A 23,742-nucleotide genomic window follows, 5' to 3' on the forward strand; every position below is an offset into this window, starting at 1 on the left:
TGGATATACATTTATATCACATATTTATATACTCTATATTACACACACATCTACACGTATATTATACACACACACACACCTATTTTTCTTCCCCCATTTAAATTTGATTAGAACTCTTCTTCCTGACTGCTCTGGTTTTACCCAGAACCAGCTGGGGAGGGAGGGAAGGAGAAGTGCAGAGCCCTCCCCACTTCCACTTTGTCCCTTGTCCCCAGGCATACCTGGAAAACCCCAGGGTTTCTCAGAACACAGCCCTTAAGGGCATCACGAGGCCTTAGTTCCCCAAGCTTGTGGGCGCTGACACACCAGCCAGGGACTACCAGCCTTGTCCCAGCGTCTGTGACTAGGAGTGAGGGCTCCTGTCTTGGGTCCTTTGGTCCAGGGGACAGAAGGCACTCAGGGCCCCATCTGTGCAGACCTCCCAGTGACCCCAGGCTGGCCCATCTGCAGCTGGTGGCTGGTCCCGAGCCTGCACTGAGCTGGGGATAGTGGGACCTGGAGGTCCCGCCCTGTACCCCACTAATTCCCCCAAGGGCTGGAGCTTTTGCAAGAGCTCCACCTCCAGAATTTGAGGACAAAACCAGCGTTGCCCAGAGACTCAAAGGACCTGCTGGACTCAAGGTTCAAACAAGGACCTAGGATTTTTGGATGCTCATGTTCCCAAGTTTGGGAAGTCTCTTGGCAGGTGAATTTGTTTTGCAGGCAGGACTGTCCTCACATAGGCTTTTCTTGGGAGAGACTCCCAGAAACCCTCCTCCAGAGTGGAGGCCTGGGTGGGGGCGGAGGGGACTGGCTTGGGCCGGGGTGTCTGGGGGATCGTGGTGGCTACTTCCTCAGGGTGTTGAAACGCTTCATGCCTGCACATCCTCCCTGGGGTGACCATCAAGGACAGGCCGCAGGGTAGAGTGTTGGGAGACATGACCCCGTGACTCCCTGCCCTTTGCATTCATGCCTCCCTTCTTCCCTTCCCCCACAAAGAGGCCCTGATCTCATTCCTGGCAGGGGACAGCCACGCGACAAGGAGACAATTATATGCACAAGATGATTTCAGCTGGGGACAGGTGTGAGGACAGAGTGCAGCATGCTGGTGACTGGATGGCTAAGCGGGCAGGGGAGGACTCTTGGGGGAGGTGACATTGAGCACCCTCTGGAGAGAGAGGTCTCCCTATCCATATACCTACCACTCCTTGCCCAGTCTACTCTCCTGCCCTAGTGTCCTTGGGACCCCACACATGCCCTGCTCTTTTGTGGGTCCTTAAAGTTGCAAGCAGTGTTCCGGTGTATGCTTCCTCCAGTAAAACTCTGGGTAAGCACCATCTCTTTGTTTTCTCTTCCCTTCCACCATTAGCTCTAGGAGGGAACTCATGTAGTGTAAGGACAGGGCACCCATGACAGGCTGGGAGCAGCCCTGCCGTGTCAAGGTGTGGCTGCTGGAAAGCGGCTGGATTTTCTCACTGCCTGCCTGTCCCCCCCGCTTCTCTGAATTAAATCCCTGCTTTAGAACAGTTAGTAAAAGCCTCACATGGTCCATGAGCGCCAAGAACCTACTGGATTTTTTCGGGGAGGCTTTGGTGATTTAGGTGCTCAGGTGCCTCTCCCAGGCATCTGCGCAAACAAATTATGGCCTGTTTGAAGGACTGTTGGGCTTATGAGGAACAGTTACCCACTGAAAGTGGCTCAAGTGAAGGGAAGGCCTAAGACAAGCAATCCCTAGATTCCAGGAGATTCCAGGCCAGGACACAAAGCAAGGCTGGGCCCCGGTGGGCTAGATAGAAGGACCATAATGCTTTTCTTCCATCTCTCAGGGACAGCCTGGTTGTTCCCTGTTCCTCTGTCAGCTTGCTCCCCCCACCTGCCCCCCCCCGCCTCCTTTCTGCTGGCCCATGCCCCCTGCTCCCCCAGGATGCTGCCTGGCAGGCCCGTGGCCTCGGCTCGCCCTGCCACAGCTCTGCTGGCCGCCTAGAGGGGCTCATGGCGGGATAAGCCTAAAGGTGGGCCATCAGACCACTGGGCTCCGAGGCCACTGGGGACCCTGGAGGGGACAGTTTCAGCTGAGTTGATGGGGCAAGAGTATGATAGTGGAGTCAGGGAGCCGCAAGTGGAAATCCCACATTCTCTCAAGAACAGTGGCGGTGGGCACAGCAGAGTAGCTCCCAAGACAGCAGGACTGAGAAGAGAGCCCAGGACTGGGAGGCTTGGATACATGGTCAGGTGGGGGGAGGAGGCCAGGAAAGGGGGAGACTGGCTTTCTTCACCCACGGAGAAATAGATAAGAATGTGCATCACTGATGGGCAAGATCTGGAAGGGCCGGGGGTTTCAGAGTTCAGGGGCACACGGGAGGAGTGGGCCTGGCCCAGAGGAGGGATGTTCCTTCTTCAGAGGTAGGGGAGAGGCCTTGGAGACTCAGAGACATTGAGGAGGGCAGTCAGCTCGGACTTGCTTTCCGCCCCCGATTTCCATCCTGTATTGAGCCCCAGGATGTCTTGGGCACTGTGCTAGGGGCTGAGGACATGCAAGCCAACCACAAAACCCCTGGATCCTGGCCTACGGATCTTACAGTCTAGTAGGTTTAGCAGATCGTGGTCCCGTATTCCTTCATCTTCAAGCCTTAGGGGGATGCACTTCAGCGGTCCTCATGGCCCCCTCAAACAACCCAGCTGCCTGTCCAAGGAGAACCATCATTCCTGATTGGAAGTTCTACCTTGTATCTGACCCCCTGGAGCAGTTTTAGTTCCTTCCCGGTGAGGAGGGCTTGTCACATGGCTCTAGGGGGGCCTGGAGCAGACCCACTTTGCAGATGTCCTCACTGAGGCCTGCTGAGCCTGCCTGCAAGGCCCCTCAGCCCAGTAGAAACAGCCAGTAGCCTGGAAGACGTCTTTCCCCACAGCATCATTTTCTGTGTAGCTGCAGATAAGCCCTTCCCTCTGCCCACCAGACCCCCCTGGCCCAGAGACTCATGAAGTGTCTCGGAGGTTGCCCTCTGCCCCCCAGCCCTGCTCCCAGCCTGCCTTCCCAGGCCTGGGCCTCTGGCATCTGCTTTATCAGGATTCTTAAGAGGGATAGCTGGTTTCTGTTCCATGCCTGCTCCCTCCTCTCTTGCCTGCGTATCTGCTCTGGTTTTAAATAGCTTATCTGAGCAGCTGGACAACCACATGGGCTTATATGGCGTGGGCTGCATGTCGCTTTAGCCCTGTCCCCGGCACCTGCCAAAATAGCACCCAGCACCCCCCGCGCCCCCGCCACGTCTCCGGCTGCACATCCCTCCCACCGCAGGGCTTGGCTTACGGGGCCCCAGCCCACAGGCCTGCTTAAAGCCCTCTCCATCCCCTGCCCTCACCCAGTCCCCGCTGAGGCTGAGCAGATACCTCGGGATCTGTCGGCAGCTCCTGGTTTGAGGTAAGACTCGGGCACGGCTCGAGATGGGGAGAGCAGAGAGGAGAGGGAAGATGTCTTGCAGCCTGGCACCTTTCCCAGAGTCTGCCTGCGTCCACACTGCGGGGATGTCAGAGTTGCTGGTGGTCCACGTTCCCTCCGAGAAGAGGCCACGCTTTAGAGGAGGTGTCGCAGGGATGGGACTCTGAGACTAGCGCCGTAGGGCAGCAGTGACCCTCTGTTAGCAGTCAGAGCCTTGGATCTGAGTCCCAGACCTGCCACTAAAGATACTGTGTAGCTGGAAAGTCTTGGGTGACTACCTTTCCCTCCCTGGGCCTCAATTTCCTCATCTGTAGAATGGACGAGATAATCACTAGGCCTCTGCCTGCTCAAAAGACAATGAAGCTCTAAGCAACGGGGCCTCCCCCAGATTGCTCGGCCCCGACCCTCACCTCCAGGCCTAGGGCCCCCTGAACCTTTCCAGGCAGGTCCTTCTGGATTCAGAGCAGAGCAAGACTGCGGTCGTATCAGTCACAAAGAGGGCCTGGTGGTCAAATTCTCATCTCCAGCAAGTCAGTAACTGTCTTGGAAGCGTTGAGAAAGAGCACACTTGCAGGGCAGGCAGGGACCTCTGGAGCAGCTCTGCAAGCAGACAGGAGACGTTTGTCTGACTTCCAGAGCCAGCACCACCCCCCTCTGCAGAGAGAAAGCACTGCCAAGCAGCATTTGGGGGACTGAGCGGGGAGAGACCCCACCGCAAGGTCCTCTTGTGGGCTGTGAGCCCAGCTCCAGGGGTCAGAGTCTAGCTGCCCCCTGCCCCCAGGGTCTCTGCGAATGTGACCCTTGCCCCACCTCATCCCGACATGCCCTGGAGGGACAGACCTTGCTCTGGGTCTGGGAGTGGCAGAGAAGGTCATATTCCCTTGATTTTCAGCTTCTCCTGGGCAGGCGGAGCAAATGTCTACGGAAGTGATTGCCTGGAGTGCAAGGAATTTCAAAGCACATTCCGGGCCCTGTGCAGTTGGGAAGCCACCTGACCTCCAGAATTCCTCCTCTGACCCCAGTCTCACAGGGCAGGTCCTCTGAGCGGCTTGGGTTACCCACTGGCCCCCCTCAACCTTGTCCCCTAGCTCTCCTGGTGGGCTGACAGCTGCAGGCTTGGGAGGAGTCCAGCTGGATGCTGGGGACAAGGGCTGAGGGATGGGGCCTACATTCCTCAGAGACTCAGAGACTTGTTTCTGCAAGACGGGAACTTGAAGCTCATCTATTTTATAGATAAGCTAATAGAAGCCTAGAGAGATTAAGTGACTTAGCTAAGGTCACACAGCAAAAACTGGGTTTTAAACCCAGATCTTTTTTTTTTTTTTTTAAAGTAATCTCTATGCCGAATGTGGGGCTTGAACTCACAACCCCAACATCAGGAGTCTCCGGGTCTATGGACTGAGTCAGCCAGGCACCCCTACATCCAGATCTTTTGACCTTATGGCCATTGTTCTTTGTGCCTTGTATTGTTTTTGACATACTCCCCCAGGAAGGTGACCCTGATCTCTTGGCTGTGAGGGAGTTTGGCTAGAAAGCAGTCTGTGGAAGCAGGTGAGGGTCTGGGTGTGAAGACACAGCTGCTTTGCACATTCTCATTCCTCGCCTTGCCAGGGTCCTGACTGGATCTCATTCCAAAGCTGTAACCTCAGCCCATCCCCTGCCACTTCATGTCTTGCCTTTGGGCCATTGGCTTGGCAGCGTCCTCTTGGGTGAATTCAAGCCCTTCCCTGCTCTCCATCCTTGCTATTTTTAGGAGTTGGATGGTGCTCCCGGGAGCAGGGAGAAGGCTCCAAGCTGCTCTTTCTTCCTCTGAGCCCCCGAGCCATGGCTGGTGGCTCTGAGCTGGTGGGAGGGCAGGGCAGGAGAGGAGAGAAAGCTAGAGGCCACATGCCCCATGCTGGCATGCATAGCTCCCCTGAGAAACTTCTCTGTCCTGCCTGAGGTGACAGACTCCTCCCAGGGTGCTAGTCCTGGCTACTGCCCTGGGGCTTGGGGCAGAGCATATCTGGGGTTAGGGGGCTATTCTCTTTGGCCACTCTCATCCGAAGACCCGTTTGGAGATGCTCTGGAGTTTGGGTCTTTCTTCAGCACAGTGAGGGTCCATCCTCCTGCATGACACCATTCATGCCGGCCATCTCTTCTCGCCCACCCCCATCCCAGGGGAGCCAAACCGTGGCTCAGAGTTTCTGTCCAAAGCTCTGTGTAAACCCTCCCTCCCTGCCCCCACCCTACTCCTGCAGAGAGAGCTGGGGAGGGCCCTGCCTGGCTACAGGCGCGCTCGTCCTGAGCCCAGCAGGACCGGACATCTCTGGAGCAGGTTCAGATGAGCGGCCAGCTCGAGGCTGCCATGGACACTGGGTCTGGGGGAGTTCTCCACGCGGAGGGGCAGTCGTGAGCAGAGGCTCCTTCGGAGTTCCTTAACCTGAAAGCGGCTGCCTGGCAGCAGACATCACCCCACCCCGCCAGAGCAGGGACTGTCCCTGGGTGTCCGCAGGTGGGTGCCTGGGGCGCCACTCCAGGAGGATGTGCAGGGAGAGGTGGAGAGGGTGGTAAGCGGTGCTCTGTGGCCCCGTCCCTGTGGCTTGGGTCAGAAGTTGGTGGCTCACGAGAAGCCTCACTGAGGCGGCCGCCCTCACACCACCTTACCCTTCTCCTCGCTGGGGCAGATGGACAGCTTTCATGCTGCCCAGCTCTGGGGGGCGTCGTTCAGCTCTCAGCCAGTGTGAGCGGCGTCCCTGGGCGGCACATTGCTGTGGCCCAGGAGGGTTGGGTTATAATGGGTATTCATCAGGGGTCTGCTCTGGGCCAGGTACTTTATTAGCTCTGAGCCCCACAGCCTCCCCAGAGGAGGAGCCCTTTCACGGAAGAGGGGACTGAGGGGGAAGGAGGTTACGTGACCTTTCCAAGGTCACAGGCAAATGTGAGATGGAGCCAGGAATCACATCCGGGTTTGTCTCGCCTCTCCCTGTAATTGCATGGAAATACAATAAAACCTGACATTGCCTCGTGCTTTCCACTTTCCTTAATGTCCACTTACTCCTCATAAAGACCCCTGAGTAGCCAGGATGTGTATGTTGTATCTCCGTGGTTCAGAGGTGTTAAACAAAGACTTGCCCAAACACACTCAGCAAGCTGATGGAAGAGGATTCGAATTGTCCTTTCCTATCCCAGTTAAGGGAGTATCTCAAATTGAGTTCCCTGGGCAAACATTCTTTAATTGGAATTTGTATTGATCAGCGGTAGTTTAATGTGAAATCCCGAGATGATAAGGGTCCCATGTACACTTTGCCCAGTCCCCCCAGCGGTACATGTGCACATCTGTGGTATGGATCGAAACTAGGACATGGACTTCGCTACAAACCATAGCCTGATGTAGACTTCCCCAGCTCTACTTAGATCGAGTGTGTGTGAAATTCTCTATGGTTTTAACCTGTGTAGGCTCATGTGTTCATCACCACACTCAAGACATGAGACCGTTCTAAAACCACAAAAGTCCTATGTGCCTTTTTAAAAATTGTTAAGTATTCTCTACACCCAAGGTGGGGCTTGAGCTCAACATCGGAAGATCAAGAGTGGCCCGCTCCACGGACTGAGCCAGCCAGGCGCCCCTCCTGTGTGCCTTTCATCACCATGCCCACCTCCCCTCGCCTTCTTCCACCCCACACACAGCCCTCGACAAGCACCAGTCTAGTCTCCATTTCTATAATTTTGCCATGTCAAGAATGTTACAGGGCGCCTGGGTGGCTCAGTTGGTTAAGCGACTGCCTTCGGCTCAGGTCATGATCCCAGGGTCCTGGGATCGAGTCCCGCATCGGGCTCCCTGCTCGGCGGGAAACCTGCTTCTCCCTCTCCCACTCCCCCTGCTTGTGTTCCCTCTCTCGCAGTGTCTCTCTCTGTCAAATAAATAAATAAAATCTTAAAAAAAAAAAAAAGAATGTTACATAAGTGAAATCACGTGAATTGGCCTTTTCCTCCTCCGTGAGGGTAATTCCCTGGAGATTCGCCCAAGGTGTCTCGAGTATCACCGGTTTATTCCTTTTCATTGCCGAGATGTAGTCCACGCTACGGATGTGCCACAGTCCGTTGAACCAACCTCCCAGGGGAACTTTGTGCGGTGACGAGCAGACCCCATGGAGGGGGGCTGCACAGCTTTGCTGCCTTGAATGCCTGGCAAGGTTGTGGGCTGGAAAGGTTGAGAAACTATAGATACATTGTTCTGAGAGTTACAATGATTTGCACCAGGACAGGGACATTCCAAAAGGTTTGCCTGTTGAGGGGCAAGGAGTGAAATGGGCATCGGCTGGTTGCCCTTGCGGTGATGTGGGGGTTACTGTCCCCGCCGACAGAGGAGGAAGCAGGCTCCTCACTGCAGGTCACAGGGCTGAGGAGGGGCAGGCTAGCTTCACCAGCCCCCGCCACCCCAGGGCCTCTCGGGGTGGCAGCCTGGGGCTGAGGAGGACGGGCTTCCCCTTCTGCGCATATTGACATTTTTCTCTTCCTGGAGGGAGAGCAGGGACCATGTCGGACATAGAAGAGGTGGCGGAAGAGTACGAGGAGTGAGTATCTGGAGCATCCTGTCTGGGGTGCTGGCCCTCTCCCCACCCCGCCCTTCACACCTGGCCCAGGAACCAACTGGGATGGGGAGGGGAGCAGCTGTGCCCGTTCCGGGGATCTGGCCTCTGAGCTGCGGATCCTGGGCTGGCCACAGGCTGGGAGACTTTTGGAAATAAAGAAAGCTCAGCTCCCAGGGTCAGCTGGGGTCCTACCTGGCTACGAGACTAGGAGGCAGAAGAGCTTAGAAGGTGTGTCTCCTGAAAACATATCCGAGACGTTCAGTGGCTATCCTGAAGCCACAGAGCTGATCATGCCCCATAAAATCCAAATCAGAGCTCATTGTTAGCACTTCATCTTGGAACCATATTCCTCCCGAAGTGCCCTGTCCACCACCCTTCTTGGGGACACCCTGGGGTGGGACACTGGCAGCCAATCTAACAATGATCTCCTGGAGGGTGATGCTCACCAGGAAGGATGCAGAGGTATCAGGATATCAGGATACAAAGCTCCTACCCTCATGGAATTTGCTCTCCTATGGGATGTTAAGATGTCAGATGTTGGAAGTAATCAGCCAAGAGGGGCCGGGCTTGGAGGGTGGGCTGTGGGTAGGGCAGGAGCTCTAAGGAGGGGGAGAGCAGTGGGGGCTGGGGTAGTCAGGCTTACCTGTGTCGGATTTGGATAGGGAGAGAAGGGTGAGGGCAGGGTTCTAGGGTACAGTCTGGCAAAGCTCAGTGCAGGGAGAGAGTTGTTAAGTGGGCAGATGCTGGAGAGACCAAGCAGAGGTTTGCTGGGGACCGTGGCAGGAGGCCCTGGATGAGAAGACTGGGCCCGTTCGGGGGTGCCTTTGTAGGTGGGCCTAGGAGGGTGAGCTCCATGAGGCAATGAGGGAAATAAGGAATGGACTTACCTTTGGGGAAAGACGAGTGTGTGCGTGTGGGGTGCGTGTGGGGTGACACTATCTTTTCCATGGCAGGGAACAGGAAGGTAAGCACACGCTTATGTACTCATTCGGATGAAGGGCAGCCTGGTTGGAAACTGACCCACCTCTTGTCTCCTCTCTTGCGGCCGTGGTCTTCTCTCCTGAGCAGAAGAAGCTGTGGAAGGTACGGAGCTCGGGCAGAGGGAGGGCCAGAAAAGAGAGATCCCGGGAATCCAGTATCCTGTCACTGCCCCTCACTCCCAGCTGAGCCAAGATCCATGGCTCCTAAATGGGAATCAGTCCTAGCCTTGGTTGCTCAGGTCTTAGGCAAAAGGTTTAAACCTGTCTCGACTGTCCATCATTTTGTTCACACAGAATTGCCACTTTTTCCAATTAATTATTTTTTTGATTTTTTTCTCTAATTTTTTTTCAACCATGGTAAGTTTTAAATGCATGTACAAGTAGCAAAAATAGAATTACGCACCACCCTGCTTCCCCAAATGCCCAGCATCTGGCTTTAACAGTCATCAACTATGGCCAATCTTTTTTCATCTATGCTTCATCTCCCCTCACTTATTTTAGAGCAGACATCCCAAATCATCCTCAGACTTCATATCATTTCATGCTTAAAGTTCAGTAGGTATCTCTAAAAGATAAGCACTATTTAAAGAAAAACATAACCATGACACCATTATCACCCCTAAAAACATTCAGCTTAATAATTTTTCAAATGAGATTATGGAAGTGTTCAGTTATCTGAAACATTTTTAAAAAGATTTTATTTATTTATTTGAGAGAGAGAGAGAGAGCACGAGTGGGGAGGGGGAGAGGTAGAGGGGGAGGGACAAGCAGATTCCCCAGTGAGCATGGAGCCCGACGCTGGGCTCGATCCCTGAGATCACGACCTGAGCTGAAACCTAGAGTTGGACGAATAACCAACTGCGCCACCCAAGCGCCCCTCTGGAATATTTTAGATAAGCATGAAGACATCATTATCTTTCGAAAGTCCATTTTGACCCATAGACCCGTTCCTACTCTGATCTGTTCTCACAATTCTTTCCTTAGCTTTATGCCTCATAGTCCAATGAAAGAACACCCTAACCTTTCTCTCTTCCTGAGTGCTTGACACATGGAAGTGACTAAGAGGCCTCACTCCAGTCCCCACCCAGCCCCCCAAGTGGCCCAGAATAGCCCTCAGTCCCCTCAGGCTTCTGCGCCCCAGGCGGGTTTCATCCTGCCCCTTAGAGGCTCAGCAAATTCTTAGAAGTATCATCTCAGCACACAGCGTGTGGACATCAGGAGAAGGGGCTCCCTGAAGGTCTAGGGAGAGAGCCAAGCGCTTCAGTAGCTGTCCCCCTTCTTCCTTATGCCTTCTAGGGCAAACGAGGAGCCTCTCACACATTTAAGGCTATTCTAGGGTGCCTGGCCAAAGAGTAGACACCGGAGCAACTCACGGGGGAAACTAAGAGGGGTCACTGGAGTCACCTTGGTTTTCAAGGAACACCAAATATGTCAGAAGCTGTCTGAAATATTTTTTGAATCAAAAATCTAGCTGGCTCCACTTTTTTGTTGTGTTCCCTGCACATACTCTCGATACGGTGGCTTTTCCTCTGCTTTGGAGGACTTGCCGGCTCGTGAATTTTAGGGGGTGGTATTTGAGATACAGACCTTTGAATTTGGGACTAATCTGCCTGCTATGCACAGTAGGCTTTGGCTGTAATTAACAAAATAATTCTCTGCTGTGATGGTGGACTGAACTCCATGTAGCATCTGCCTTGCTTGCAAGGAATGGACTCCACCTGCCTCCCACATAGCTAAGTCCCCAGCTATAAATGAGCAAGAAGGAGCAAGGTCTAAATGGATGGCCACTGAGCCTACAGAATGGACAACAGCTTCTCTCTTCTTCCAGGAGAGAAAGAGTACCAATTGCTGTAAGCGCTTCCTTTGGGCAGGTATTTGCTGACTGTGTGCTGGTCTGTTCCCTGTGTTATAATGCTGTGCCTTCCTTTGACGGGGCTACTCCCTTCAGCCAGACCAGGCACATCTGCCCTGTGCCGTGCTCTCCAGTGGGGCTTTCACAACTGTGGCTCCTGGAAACTGGAGATGTTCTGTGGGATATCAGAGAGGCTCATTCAGGGTAGGAACATGGGAGAAACTGGATGGCAGTGCATTGTTCCCACTCTGCTCTTCGGGGCCTCTGTCTCCGTGTCTGGAAGCAGAGCCAGAAACGGCCGGTTACCGCTTACTGAATGACTCCCAAGTGCCAGGTAACAGCTGGGTGCTGCATGCATGGTAGATCATTTCTTTTTCTTTTTTTTTTTTTTTTAAGATTTTATTTATTTATTTGAGAGAGAGAATGAGAGACAGAGAGCACGAGAGGGAGGAGGGTCAGAGGGAGAAGCAGACTCCCTGCCGAGCAGGGAGCCCGATGCGGGACTCGATCCCGGGACTCCAGGATCATGACCTGAGCCGAAGGCAGTCGCTTAACCAACTGAGCCACCCGGGTGCCCCTCTTTTTTTTTTTAAGATTTATTTGTGAGAGAGAGAATGAGAGAGAGCATGAGAGGGAGGAGGGTCAGAGGGAGAAGCAGACCCCCCGCCGAGCAGGGAGCCCGATGCGGGACTTGATCCCGGGACTCCAGGATCATGACCTGAGCCGAAGGCAGTCGCTTAACCAACTGAGCCACCCAGGTGCCCGATCATTTCATCCTTACGTCGACGGAGAAGGGAGGATGATTATTTCCATTTTACTGACAAGGCACCTGGGAAGCTGCTGAGAAGGGACTTGCCCAAGTTGCTAGACGTGGTGAATCAGGAATTGGAACTGGAGCTTAAGTCCAAAGCTCACGCTCAAAACCATGTGCTGTCCCACCGCTCCCGTCCCCATCCTTCTGCTCCCAGACTAACCTGTCTCGCTTCTCCCCTTTGCTGCGGCCACTCCCTGACCCCCAGAAGAGGAGGACTGGAGAGAGGACGAAGACGGTAGTACAGCTTTTACTTCCCTGTGCTTTCTGCTCCCTGCTGTCCTGAGCCTGGCCCTGTTCTGTGGCGGGGGAGGGGAGGGGGGGCAGGGGCGGGGGCAGGGGGGCAGGTGTGGGTCAGTCACTTCCTCCCAGCCTCAGAGGGGCCAGACCACTGCTTCTTTCCCTGGTTCCTGATCTTTCTCCTGGGCTGGGTGGTGGTGGGAAGGACCCGGGCTGGCTTGTCCCCCAGCCTGCTCTGAATGTGGCCACAGAGGGGGACTAATGTCTGGAATGAGTGACCTTTCTCTGCCCCTGCTGCACATACTGGGCCCTCCCTCTGAGCTGGACAGCACCCAGGCAGCGTGGCCAGGGCGTGAGGGGCCTGGGGACAAAGTTATCTGAAGAGCAGCTGGGGGAACTGGAAATAGCCAGAGCAGAAAGGACATGACGTCAGCCTTCAAATGTGCCCTGCTGGGGGTGGGGGTGGGAGGCCTGGACTTGTTTCCAGCCCCCGGGGATAGGACTAGGGCAAGGGGGACAGACTTGGGCTAAAGTTGAGTAAGAGCTTTCTCATAGTCAGGTCCCTAGCTGTGGTGGGTGGTCTGGGGAGGCTGGGAGCACCTTGGCGAGCACGTTACCTGACCACTGGATGAGGATGGGGGGTATTCTACAGAGAACTGAAACATTAGATGGGGATGGGGGGAGGGGTTAACAACATGGCCTGAAGAGGACCCCCAAACTGGCCATACTCTTGCTGGCCAGCCTTCTACTCTCACCCCTTCTGGAAGGATCTTCTTTGAGGTAAGGATCCTGTGGGGATCAAAAAAGAGGCACCCCCAGGCCCAGACCTAGGAAAAGAGAACAGGGAGCATCAGGCAGAGTGACTGGTGGCCGGTGTTTCTTTCATGACGGCCCCTCTCTCTCCCGCCCTGAGGCTTTTTCTTCTCCCTCTGCCAGGAGGCCGCCACATGTCAGCCCATCCGTCAGTGAGCATTCCCCAACACCTTCTACAGGCAGAGCCGCGTGCCGGGCGTCATCCTGTCTTATCTGTCTATTCCAAGTGCCTGACTTGGGTGGTTCATATCCTACCAAACAGAGGGATGAAAATAGAAAAATCCTACCAACTCTGGACAGTACAAATGTCTACAGGGTGGGCATCTCATCCACCCACCCACAGTCTTGCTGGTTTGGTTTCTTTTAGATACAGCTGAAGGGTCCCTAGAGTTCCTGAGTTCAGGGCAGGAGCTTTCCCAACACCGCACCTTAAGCAGGATACATCCTGTGGTGTCAGATGCCTGGGTGGAACATTTGGGGTGGAAAGTTGGGGAATGGGGTGGAATCACAATTCCAGGGAGGCTGTTGGGGAAAGACGCTAAGTCAGGCAGAAACAGCTATTAGCCACCAGACCTCCCCGCCCCCAGCAATGAGCCTTGCCAGGCCTGCAAGCCCTTCTCCGCGGGTACCCACGGCACCTACCACACCCTAACGCACTCCTACCTCAGACTTCTGGCCCTCCCAGTGGCTTTCAGGTAGAGAACAGGTCTCCATGCTCAGAAAGGCCCACTTCCAGTTCCTAAACTCTGGGAGAGGCAAGTGTTGAACAAAAGGACTCTTCACAGGCCGGATCATGCCCTTCTGTCATGGTTGACCAGGGTCAGCAAACATTTTCTGTAATGGAAGCAGATAGAAATATTTTAGGCTTCGTGGGCCCCACAGTATCTGTTGCAACTACTGAACTCTGCTGCAGTAAGGCAAAGGCTGCTAGAGGCAGTGCCTACATGGATGGATGTGGCTGTGTTCCAATAAAACTTTATTTACAGAAACAGTCTGGGGGCCAGGTTTGGCCCTTGGGCCATAGTTTGCCAACTTCTGGTTTACACCCGGAACTGAGCAGCCCCTTGTCATTCATATCGGTGACCCCAAAATTCATCTGGATCCTGGGTGTTGCTAACTTCCGTCCCGAGCCTTCTCTGATCTGGGTTCTGCCTGCTAGCCTAAGTAGGGGCCTGGGTGTTCACTGTGTCTGGCTCGCTTCTCCAGAGCAGGAAGAGGTGGCAGCAGAAGAGGCTGAAGGTGAGGCTGAGACGGAGGAGACCAATGCAGAAGGTAAGGGTCTGTCTGGGGTGAGGGTGTGAGGGGCTTTGTCCTGGTGCTTCGGGACGTGGCAGGAGCCCCCAGAGGCATTCCTGTGGCGCTAGGAAATACACCTGGAAGCCACGTTCCAGCCTGTACAGCCGCACATCCTGCCTGGGCTGGGATTCAGCCGCCGATGGTCTGGTCAATGACCTTGACTGTGTGCTCCTTTCATGTCAGGCAGAGCCTTGGGCCCAGGGGCATGTGCGTGAATAGACATCCCCTGACCACGGGAGCTGGCAGGGTGCACTTTGGTTAGGACCTGTGTGTGGGGGAGACTCTTGTCAGGGGGACTTGAGCCTAGAACAAGGATCTTATTGATGTCTCATGTTCTGTTTAGGAGATCGACAAGAAGGGGAGGCTAAAGAAGCTGAAGGTAAGGATTGTTGGACATCAGGAGAGAGGTATTGGGGTGTCAAGGGAACCCCTACAAGTAGCTTTGGGGGGAGACTGACCACAGGGCTTCCTCCAGGGAGGTGGGCGAGGAGGGGCTCAGGGGAGGGGAGGACAGAAGTTGGTGACCATGCAAGTTTTGGGTATTTGGCTCCAAACCTCTGTCCCCCTTATTCTAGAGAAGTTGCCTGGGTGGTGCCCTGTGGGAGAGGGGACCAATGTCCAGTCCCCATTCTGGGCAGGGCCCCCAGAAGTCACCTACACATACAAGGCTCCTGGAACTCAGGCAAAATCACTTGTAATGTGTGGTGTCTATAGGATGAAATCCCAAGACATAGACGGTCCATGTGGTGGGTCACTGTGGTGATCCTTGTCATGCGGCAGGCTTTGGCAAGGGTGCAGTGGTCCCAGTCACGTCTCCGGAGGGGAGGGGCCAGCTGGGTCTTGCCCATCAGCTTCCTTCCTGGAGGCCAGGAAGTCCAGGGAGCAACTAAGGAGTCAGAGACCTGGGTGGGGACCCTGGGGCCAGGATCCCCTGGGACAGTGCCATGGGACCCTTCCTCACTGGGAAGCAAAGCTGCCTTGCCCAGAATTGGCGAATGAGAAAAGTCTTGGAAATTTCACTCTGGGAGTGTGTGCTTCCTGTTAGGACCCAGCTGTGCCCTGAGATGTCCCCCCTGGGAGCTGCTATGGGAGAGCGAGTGTGGGGTCTGTGACCCTGCTGCTTTAATTCTTCATGATGCTCCTGGAACCAGGGATCCCCAGGGCTAGAAGGAATTCACTGTGCAGATGGGGAAATGGAGGCCCGTAGGTGCCCAGCTCATCAGGCACAGAGCTGGGACCAGATCTGGGGCCTCCTGACCTTGTGGCTCTGTGCTTCTCTCCAGATGGCCCAGTGGAGGAGTCCAAACCAAAGCCCAGGTGAGTGGGACACACCTGTGGTGAAGCCCTGAGGGATGATTAGGGCAGGACAGAAGTGCAGTATGGCCCAGTGGGCATGGGCTTCGGGGTGCGGCAGGCACAGACCCGGTAGTAGAGGTTGTGTACTGCACGAGAGTCGGCCTGAGGGAGAGCGGGGACTGAAGTCCACCCACACTCCATTACCAATTGCGTACCCCGTCGTGGACAGCACTGTGTTCATCTAGAGGAAAGGGGTGGACTAGTTGCGGCCCTGGACGGATGCCCTGTCCTATCCCAAGGCTGGAACACCTTCCTCTGTAGCTCAGTTGGGACCTGAGGGAAGAGGGAAGAAAATCTAGGGGAGGGACGCCTAGGTGGCTCAGTCAGTTAAGCGTCTGCCTTCGGCTCAGGTCATGGTCCTGGGGTCCTGGGATCGAGCCCCGAGTCGGGCTCCCTGCTCAGCGGGAAGCCTGCTTCTCTCTCTCCCACTCCCCCTGCTTGTGTTGGGGCTCTTGCTCTCTCTGTCTCTGTCAAATAAATAAATAAAATCTTAAAAAGAAAAAATAAAGAAAATCTGGGGGAGCCAAGTAATGACACTCTGCCAGCCTGGGTGGCCTCACAGTGTCGCAGAGGGGTGGGGCAGGGTGGCTTGGGTCCACACATGTGAAAGCACCTGCAAGCTGTGGGTGTCGGGGGAGGGGTTGGCCAACTAAGGTTTCCCTTTCTGCGATGCTCAACCTGTCAGCAGATGGCGTGTCCGCCCACACTCGCAGGCTTCTCCCCGCTTCCATGGGACCTCCTGAAACCAGCCCCGGAGATAATCCCAGCTCTGCTCATTTGTCCAGAGCCTTTCCCTTTCCTGGCCACCTGAATGGCCACTGCAGTATCTCATTTCAGCCCCACCCAGACCCGAGGGCAAATGGGGAAACTGAGGACCAGAGCCCACTGGACCTGGTGTCACAAAGCAAGCATGCGTTGGGGCTGGGACCAAACCACAGGACTCCAGGGCTCATGGGAGATCCTGTGGGGTCAGCCACACATGTCCTAGCTTCTCCGCTTCCTAGCTGTGTGGTTTTGAGCACGTCCCTACCTCTCTGAGCCTCAGGCGTCTTTGGCGAGATGGGCAGTCCTACGTCGCGGGTGTAGGGGGAGGATGAATTGAGAGGGCACGTATGAGAGAGCCTGGTGGCCCCGGGTGCGAGGTTACTGTCCTTGACGGTGATGTGGCTTAACTGTTGTAGCCGCGCTTCCGCAGGAAGGGGAAGGGCCCTGCCCGCCCGGGGCACCCACAGTCCGCTGGGGCCACGGTGGGATGACATTCACGGATTCCCTCCTTTTCTCTCCAACAGGCCATTCATGCCCAACTTGGTGCCGCCCAAGATCCCCGATGGGGAGAGGGTAGACTTTGATGTGAGTGTGCCTGTGGGGAGCGCGGAGGCCCCGAGGAGGCCTGGGGGCCTGGTGGGGGGCGGGGTGGGGTGACGTGGCAGGTGGGATGGTGCTCGGCACAGACCTGGCCAGGCCTGATCCTGGGTTCAGGCCACCGCGGCCCCTTCCCGGGCCAGGCCCCCAGCCCACCCATCGCTTCTGCTCTGCGGACGGTGCTCCCTACCCAGCCGCTGTCCTCCGGATCCGTGGGTGCAGCAGCCCTGAGCCTGCTGTGCGTTCGCAGGACATCCACCGGAAGCGCATGGAGAAGGACCTGAATGAACTACAGACGCTGATCGAGGCTCACTTTGAGAACAGGAAGAAAGAGGAGGAGGAGCTCATCTCACTCAAAGACAGAATTGTGGGTGTCCAGTCTCCCGTGGAAATGCCCCCAGAGGCCACGCACTCTGTCCTCCCCCCTCTGTGTTAGGCACCACCTCCTCCGGGCAGCCTTCCCTGGGGCCCCTGACCCTGCGGGAAGTGGGCTCTCCCCCAGGATCCCTGCGGCCTGGAGCCGCTCCGGAGGCCCTGCACTGTGGTTTCTCGGGTCCCCGCTTCCCTCCCCACCAGACTGGATGGTGCTTGGCAGCCGGAGCTGCTGATCGTCTCTGGGCGCCCTGGGCTCTGGCTGTGGGATGACCGGTCAGTTGGCTGTCGTCCCACCTCGGCCCCTGCCTCCCTCCCACTGGACCCAGCTCCCCCCACCAACGCAGGGAGGGTGATGCGGCCTGTGCTGGGGAGAGGGGAGGTTATTTTGATTCCTTTGTTTTTCTCCCCACCACACTCGCTGCCGCGTTGGCACACGGCTGCGCGGCTCCAGCTGGCCCCCCGCTGAGGATTTGGCCATCTGTCGGTGAACACGCAGCAGGGGCCGGGGCCGGCGTGGGGCCAGGGGCATGGCAGTCAGGGGAGACGGGAGAAGCCCGCCTGACGTTTGTCAGATCGTTGAGGACAACCCCATGATGAGTGATGGTCAGTGTAGGCCCTCCGCACATGCCCGCTGTGGCCTGTCTTTATTTAGCTGGGGCCTTCGGACCTGTCGGGGGGCCATCTGCGTCCACGCCCACGGAGCTGGCTGAGAGTGGAAGCCCTCGGAGGCAGGGCCTGCCCTGCCCTGAGACTCGGTGGGGAACATCCCCCGTGGGCTCTCTTGCCACCGCTTTCCCCGCTTGGTCCCGGCACCTCGGACGACACCTCCTCCCTGTGCACACAGTGGGCAGGCTTGGCCTCTCTCCCCGCAGGAGAAGCGGCGGGCGGAGCGGGCCGAGCAGCAGCGCATCCGGAATGAGCAGGAGAAGGAGCGGCAGACTCGCCTGGCTGTGAGTGACCCCTAGTGCAAGGCCCACAGAACCCCCCCCACCGTGCTTCCAGCTCCTTCCAGGCCTCCCAGACCCTTCTGTCTTCATACACACTGATTCAGTCCACGAGCCCCTGGTGGGGTGCTGGGAATTGTTTGGATTCTGATGATACACAGTAAACAAGACAGAAATGTCTGGGTCCTCCCGGACTTACTATTTTATAAGACCCTCCGTCCAGCAGTTCCACGTCTGGGTATTTACCCGAAGATGCAACCATGAATTCGGAAAGATATCTGTGCCCCATTCACTGCAGGCTTCTTAATAGTAGCAAAGACATGGAAGCAAGCCATGTGTCTGTCGATGGAGGAATGGATAAAGAAAATGTGTACACAAAGAGGAATATTACTCAGCCATAAAAAAGAGGGAAATCTTGCCATTTGTGAGAACATGGATGGACCTTGAGGGTATTATGCTAAGTGAAATAAGACAGTGAAGGACAGATACTGTATGATTTCACTTATATGTGGAATCTAAAATGAAACAAAACCAAAACCAAAACACCAAGCTCATAGGTACAGAGAACAGACTGGTGGTTGCCAGAGGCAGCAGGTGGAGGTGGGCAAATGGATGGAAGGGGCCGAAAGGTACAAAACTTCCATTATAACCCAAGTAGGTCCTCTCCAGCCCTCCTCCCTGCCCTTGTGCCGGCTCCCCGGGAACAGAAGGGCCCATGGCCCTCTTCCCGTATTGCTGCTGGAGGTCCTTCCAGGGTACCAGGCCTCCTGGAGGGGTGGGGTGGGGGGACGGGCTCCCTGCCTGAGGCAGGGATGGGAGCCACACCTGGGAATCATTCTTCCCTCATTCATCAACAAAAGTCTTCACGCTCCCATGTGCCGGGCCCTGTGCTGGGGGGTCCCCTCAGGAGGCTTCTTGCCCGGTGGAGAGAAAGCGCCACTCAACTGACCCATAAAGACCACGGACTTCAGCCCAGTGTCAGGGGTTTGTGCCCCCCGATTTGCTCTCTTCCTCCCCCCCCCATGGAAACCAGGAAGAGAGAGCCCGACGAGAGGAGGAGGAGAACAGGAGGAAGGCCGAGGATGAGGCCCGGAAGAAGAAGGCTTTGTCCAACATGATGCACTTCGGGGGCTACATCCAGAAGGTAGGTCAGGGAGCAGCAACTGTCTCAGGGGGTCCTGGTGTATGGGGAGGAGTGGGGTGTCCACAGACTTCAAGTTGGATTCCAGGAGGAAATTCCCACCTGGTGTGAGAGACCGAAGCCTCCTCCTGCCCCCCCCACCCCCCCGCTCCAGGCTCTCTGCCTGACTGTGGCTTTCCCCAGGAGGGGCCTGCTGGGGTGGGGGCTGCTGGCAGAGGCCCCCCCCCCGTTTCAGCGGTGCCTGGGGGCCCCCAAGCTGGCTGGTGCATCTGGAAGAGCCTCGTGCCTAGAATCAGAGCTCTGATACAGCTGTGTGGCCTCGGGCAAGCTCAGAGGCTCAGCTAGCTCACCTGTAAAGTCGCTTTAATGTTGTCTGCCCTGCCTGCTCGGAGATCAGATGGGCTCCCGTGGCAAGCATCCTTGTCCCACACAGCTGTGAGATGGTTTATTCCTGCGGACTCCCTCAGCTTCTAATTTCTGTGTCCCACTCCTGCTAGGTACTCCATTCTCAAGGGAGGAGAGGAAATAAAACATTGATTTTTCTCTATGCAGTGGAGAGATCAGAACATTTTTTTAGATTTCTAAAGTCCCCAGCTCAGAACCAGACCAGCCTGCCTGCCTCTGCCCCCACAGCGACCACTCCAGCCAGACTTTTGGCGAGGCCCCGCTCTCTAAACAGTCTGTGCCTCACCCCCAGACTCCTGTCCTAATAAACAAGGTTGCCTGCAGGAGCGTCTGAATCACCTTCTCCTTCTCCCCTGTCTCTCTGCCTTTGCCTCCGGCCCTGTGCTCTGCTCTCTCTCTGCGTCTCTGTCCGGGTCTCGTTCTTTCTCTCTCGGCCTTTCTCTCATGGTGTCCTGGCCCTGCAGGCCCAGGTGGGTACAAAAACCTCTAACCCTCTTCCTCCTCATGGTTTTGGGGGCTCCCTGGGAGGGGAGGGTGCCTGGCTGGAGGGGAGGAGTGTGGAGAATGTGTAAGTGGGAGGAGGGAGCCGGGAGACAGATGGAAGAATTTGGAGAGGCAAAGGAACACAGGACTGAAATGGTCCTCCTTGCCCCAGCCTCAGTTTCTCCTGGAAATCCATGCAGTTGATGGCGTGGGTGTCTCAGGAAGAAGAGGATTAGGACCTAGTCCTTCTGCAGGCCTTGCCTTACTCCCTATTGGGTTTGGGGAGGGTTAGGGGAGAGGGGGTTTGTGTTCTCCAGCCAACGCCCCCTGCTTGTCACCCTCTCCAGACGGAGCGGAAAAGCGGGAAGAGGCAGACAGAGAGGGAGAAGAAGAAGATGATTCTGGCTGAGAGGAGGAAGGTGCTGGCCATCGACCACCTGAATGAAGATCAGCTGAGGTGGGGGCTGGTGGTCCTCCGGACATTGCTTACATCTGCGTGGGGAGGGCAGGCGGGGCAGAGGGCACATTCTCCACATGAACCACCAGGGGGCGCTGCCATACCACATATTTTTTCCCAAGACTCCGGTGGGAGTGGAGTTGGGAGGGAGCCGGTCAGGCCAGCTCAGTGCTTTGCCTTCAGGGAATAGGGAAAGAGAACTGAACAGGCACCTCACCCCTCTGAGCTTCTCCTTACCCACCTGCATCCAGGTGGTGGGAAGGGGGATTGGACTGCGCTCTATAGTGCTAGAAGGGCTTTTCCCTCTTCCCCCCAACTCTGCCCTAACAGCCCCTGGTACCTGTTCCTAAGCACTGGGCACTGCCATCTGGGCCCCATGCTGAGCCAGGTGGGCTGGGGGTCCCATTAGCAGGCCTGGAGGTGGGAAGGAGGGCTGGGGCCTCTGGGGGCTGGGTCGGATTTGGGATCAAGGCAGATGAAGACCCTTCCTTATCGTTCCCTGTCCCTCCCCCCCATCCCCACTCTGGCCGGTGCAGGGAGAAGGCCAAGGAGCTATGGCAGAGCATCTACAACCTGGAGGCAGAGAAGTTCGACCTGCAGGAGAAGTTCAAGCAGCAGAAATACGAAGTGAGCCTGCTCACTGCTGCCCTCCCCCATCCCATGCTCCTCCTGGTTTGATCAGGTCCCGCGCTGCTGCTGCCAGTCAGGCCCCTTTCCCCGGTCCCTGTCATCCATCACCCACGCCAACTCACACACCTGCCCGGGTGTCTTGTCCCTGACAAGGCTGCGCGTCCACCCCTGGGCTACAGCTTGTTGGAGAAGTCTGATGGTTCACTGGCTGGAGCTGAGCAAAGACCCATTTCTGGGGTTCCAGCCCTGGGGGGGGCTCCCTCCCTCTGTCCCTGAAGGCCTTGAGGCAGCAGCTCAGATGCGCTGAGCCCGACGGGAGGAGTAGGATGCACAGAGCCAGACCTCCTGGTGGAGAGGAGGCCTCACCAGAGAGGTAGCCCCTTCACCTCTCCCTACGGCCCCCGAGGCCCCGGTGTGGGCGCAGCCGGCTGAGCCTCCAGCTCACAGCCTGGAGGGTCCCAGGTGTACAGACAGCCAGCAAGGATCGGCTCAGCCGGGACGGGTCCTGCGCACTTCCCCGGGGGGCCCTTCTGCTTCGAGGAGTCCAGCTTCCCTTTCGGGGCCTGCTTTTCCTGCATCTCCCATGTGACGGGCCCCTCCTCTGAGCACAGCTCAGGCCCCCGTGGCTGCAGAGAGGCAATTTTGTGCAGTGACAGTGAGCAGGGACTTCGGAGCCACACTGCCTGGGTTCTGTAGCTAGCTCTGCCCCTTACCGGCTGTGTGTCCGTGGGCAAGTCACTTACTTTTCCTTGTTTCCGTTTCCCATCTAAATGACAAGGATGCCGGCAGGCCCTATTTCACAGGGCTATTGTGACGGTTACAGAGGTAACAATAGTAATAATAACAGTAACAACGTGTTCCAAGCACTGTTCAAGCACTTTTACATGTATGAAGTTATACCTCACAGTAATCCTATGGGTTAATATTTGGGAAAGAGCTCATAACGGAACAGAAAATGCTGGGTACCCCACTAAGTGCTCGGTAGCCATTAGCTACTATTACAGTTGCTCCAGGCCTGGGCCTTCCTCTTTTCCTTTGGTTCCTTATTTAACTCTGCAACTGGCCTGCCGGGCTTAGATTTGGCCGAAATACAGGGCGGGTGGGTGTGGCCCATGGGGGTGCTGCCCCTCTTGAGCAACTGGGCAGGAGTGCCTGGGGAGGGGGGTGTCTCAGGCTGGGCTGGGCTGTTTGGAGGGCTTCCTGAGGCCCAGCCTTGCACTGGATTCTCAGAAAGCCTCTTTATGCCACCCTTGTCCCGAGCCCTCCTTGGCTCTGGGACCCCCACAGTGACAGGCCAGTGGGGTGGTCAGGAAGCCTCTCCACAGCTTCTGCGTGTGGGACCTGGGCCCTTCTGGATCTCTAACCGTTCTGACCCTCACAGCTTCGCTGCCTGGCCTCTCCACCTCTCCTCCTCCCTCCCCTCCCCCTTCCCCCTCCTCCCTCCTTCCCCTCCTCCTCCCTCCTCCCCCACAACTGTGTTAAGCCGGCTTCTCCCTCACCCCCAGCCACCTGGGACCTGAATCAATGAGCTCCAAAGTTACTCTATCTTTCCCACTTACAGATCAATGTTCTCCGAAACAGGATCAATGATAACCAGAAAGTGTAAGTTTCTAGGTCCTTCCAACACCCAGCCCTGCCTCCTCCTTCCCTGTGTTCCAGCCATCCCACTCCTCCTCTGAGGGCTCTGGCTCCCACCCCTTCCCCCTCCCCTTCAGGGCACAGGCTGCTTCGGCCTTGGGCTCCCCCATGATCACTGCTCAGTGGGGAATGGAGTGCAGGGCCCCCAAGGACTCCCTCCACCCTGCTGCCCTACTCTACATCTGGAGGCAGCTCCAGGCTGCCCCTCTCAGCCCTCTGCATCAACCCCCTCTGCCTCCTCCTTGTGGAGACCTGCTGCCCTGGCCTGGGTCCCACTTCTGACTGGGCCCTGCTTCTTTTGCAGCTCCAAGACCCGCGGGAAGGCCAAGGTCACCGGGCGCTGGAAGTAGGGGCAGCAGTTCCCCTTCACCAAAGATCCTCGCTGTGTCCCCGCCCTGCTCGCCCCCAGCTTCTGGGGCCCTCCTGGGCATGGGAGGCAGACTCAGGTCTGGAAACCAGGAGCTGGCCCGGCTGGGAGCTGCTGTTCGTGCCTGTACCCCCACATGCCCACGCATGCCGATAATAAAAGCCAGCACGCATCTCCTGCCTTGTCTGTCAGCTCCCCTTCAGAGGGAGGGAAACTGAGGTGAGAGCCTGTCTCGCAGTGAGTCAGGGCCCAGAGCAGACCCTCAGGGACACAGGCCCCTGGGAACTGCCAAACTCAAAGGAGCCCCCTCCCACCTGCCCGGGGAGGGGAGAGGGCGGCTGGCCCCGGGGGAGGCACAGGCTTACTCAGGGCCCAGGCCTCACGACAACAGAAGGGCTTGTGACGGGAGCTGCTGTGAGTCACTTGGAGGCCCACTGGGGGCAAGCGCCGAGTGCAGGGACAAGTGTTCCTATTCCTGTGTGAGTCACTCCTTGGGAACAATGGAGGCCTTTTAGGATGGGCCTGTTTTCTTTCTCTTCCTGGCGGGGGACTAGGAAGCAGGCGTCTGAGGGGCAGGGAGCCGATGAGGGAGGAAAGAGGGCC

At 56.5% G+C, this 23,742-nt stretch overlaps 1 protein-coding gene across 5 annotated transcripts; it reads left to right on the forward strand.

Moving 5' to 3' along the window:
- Positions 1-25: 25 nt before the first annotated feature.
- TNNT2 (troponin T2, cardiac type) lies at positions 26-23,312 on the forward strand. 5 transcript variants are annotated; one of them, XM_035010355.1, is made up of 17 exons: positions 26-685; positions 7,920-7,971; positions 8,943-8,953; positions 9,058-9,072; positions 11,841-11,870; positions 13,892-13,957; positions 14,325-14,360; positions 15,265-15,298; positions 16,627-16,687; positions 16,950-17,066; positions 17,947-18,024; positions 19,052-19,162; positions 20,029-20,034; positions 20,395-20,504; positions 21,041-21,131; positions 22,696-22,736; positions 23,077-23,312. In XM_035010355.1, exons 1-17 carry the CDS (start codon positions 649-651, stop codon positions 23,120-23,122), a joined length of 942 nt encoding a protein of 313 aa, XP_034866246.1. In that variant the 5' UTR covers positions 26-648; the 3' UTR covers positions 23,123-23,312. The 5 variants fall into 5 exon arrangements, with proteins under 5 accessions (XP_034866246.1, XP_034866245.1, XP_034866244.1 ...); XM_035010354.1 differs by lacking the exon at positions 11,841-11,870 and having other exon boundaries at positions 26-3,397; XM_035010353.1 differs by lacking the exons at positions 26-685; positions 20,029-20,034 and having other exon boundaries at positions 7,592-7,971; positions 8,943-9,524.
- Positions 23,313-23,742: the final 430 nt, after the last annotated feature.

The sequence above is a fragment of the Mirounga leonina genome, unplaced genomic scaffold (genome assembly GCF_011800145.1).
Source record: "Mirounga leonina isolate KUSES-001 unplaced genomic scaffold, KU_Mleo_1.0 Mir_154, whole genome shotgun sequence".
NCBI classification, from domain to species: Eukaryota; Metazoa; Chordata; class Mammalia; order Carnivora; family Phocidae; genus Mirounga; species Mirounga leonina.

Bases quoted from the DNA above. Each gene is read 5' to 3' on its own strand.
- TNNT2 (XM_035010351.1), top strand. From the start codon at position 13,492: ATGGTTGACCAGGGTCAGCAAACATTTTCTGTAATGGAAGCAGATAGA. The intron at 17,067-17,946 runs GTGGGTGTCCAG...CTCTCCCCGCAG, and splicing joins TCTCACTCAAAGACAGAATT to GAGAAGCGGCGGGCGGAGCG. The intron at 22,737-23,076 runs GTAAGTTTCTAG...CTTCTTTTGCAG, and splicing joins ATCAATGATAACCAGAAAGT to CTCCAAGACCCGCGGGAAGG.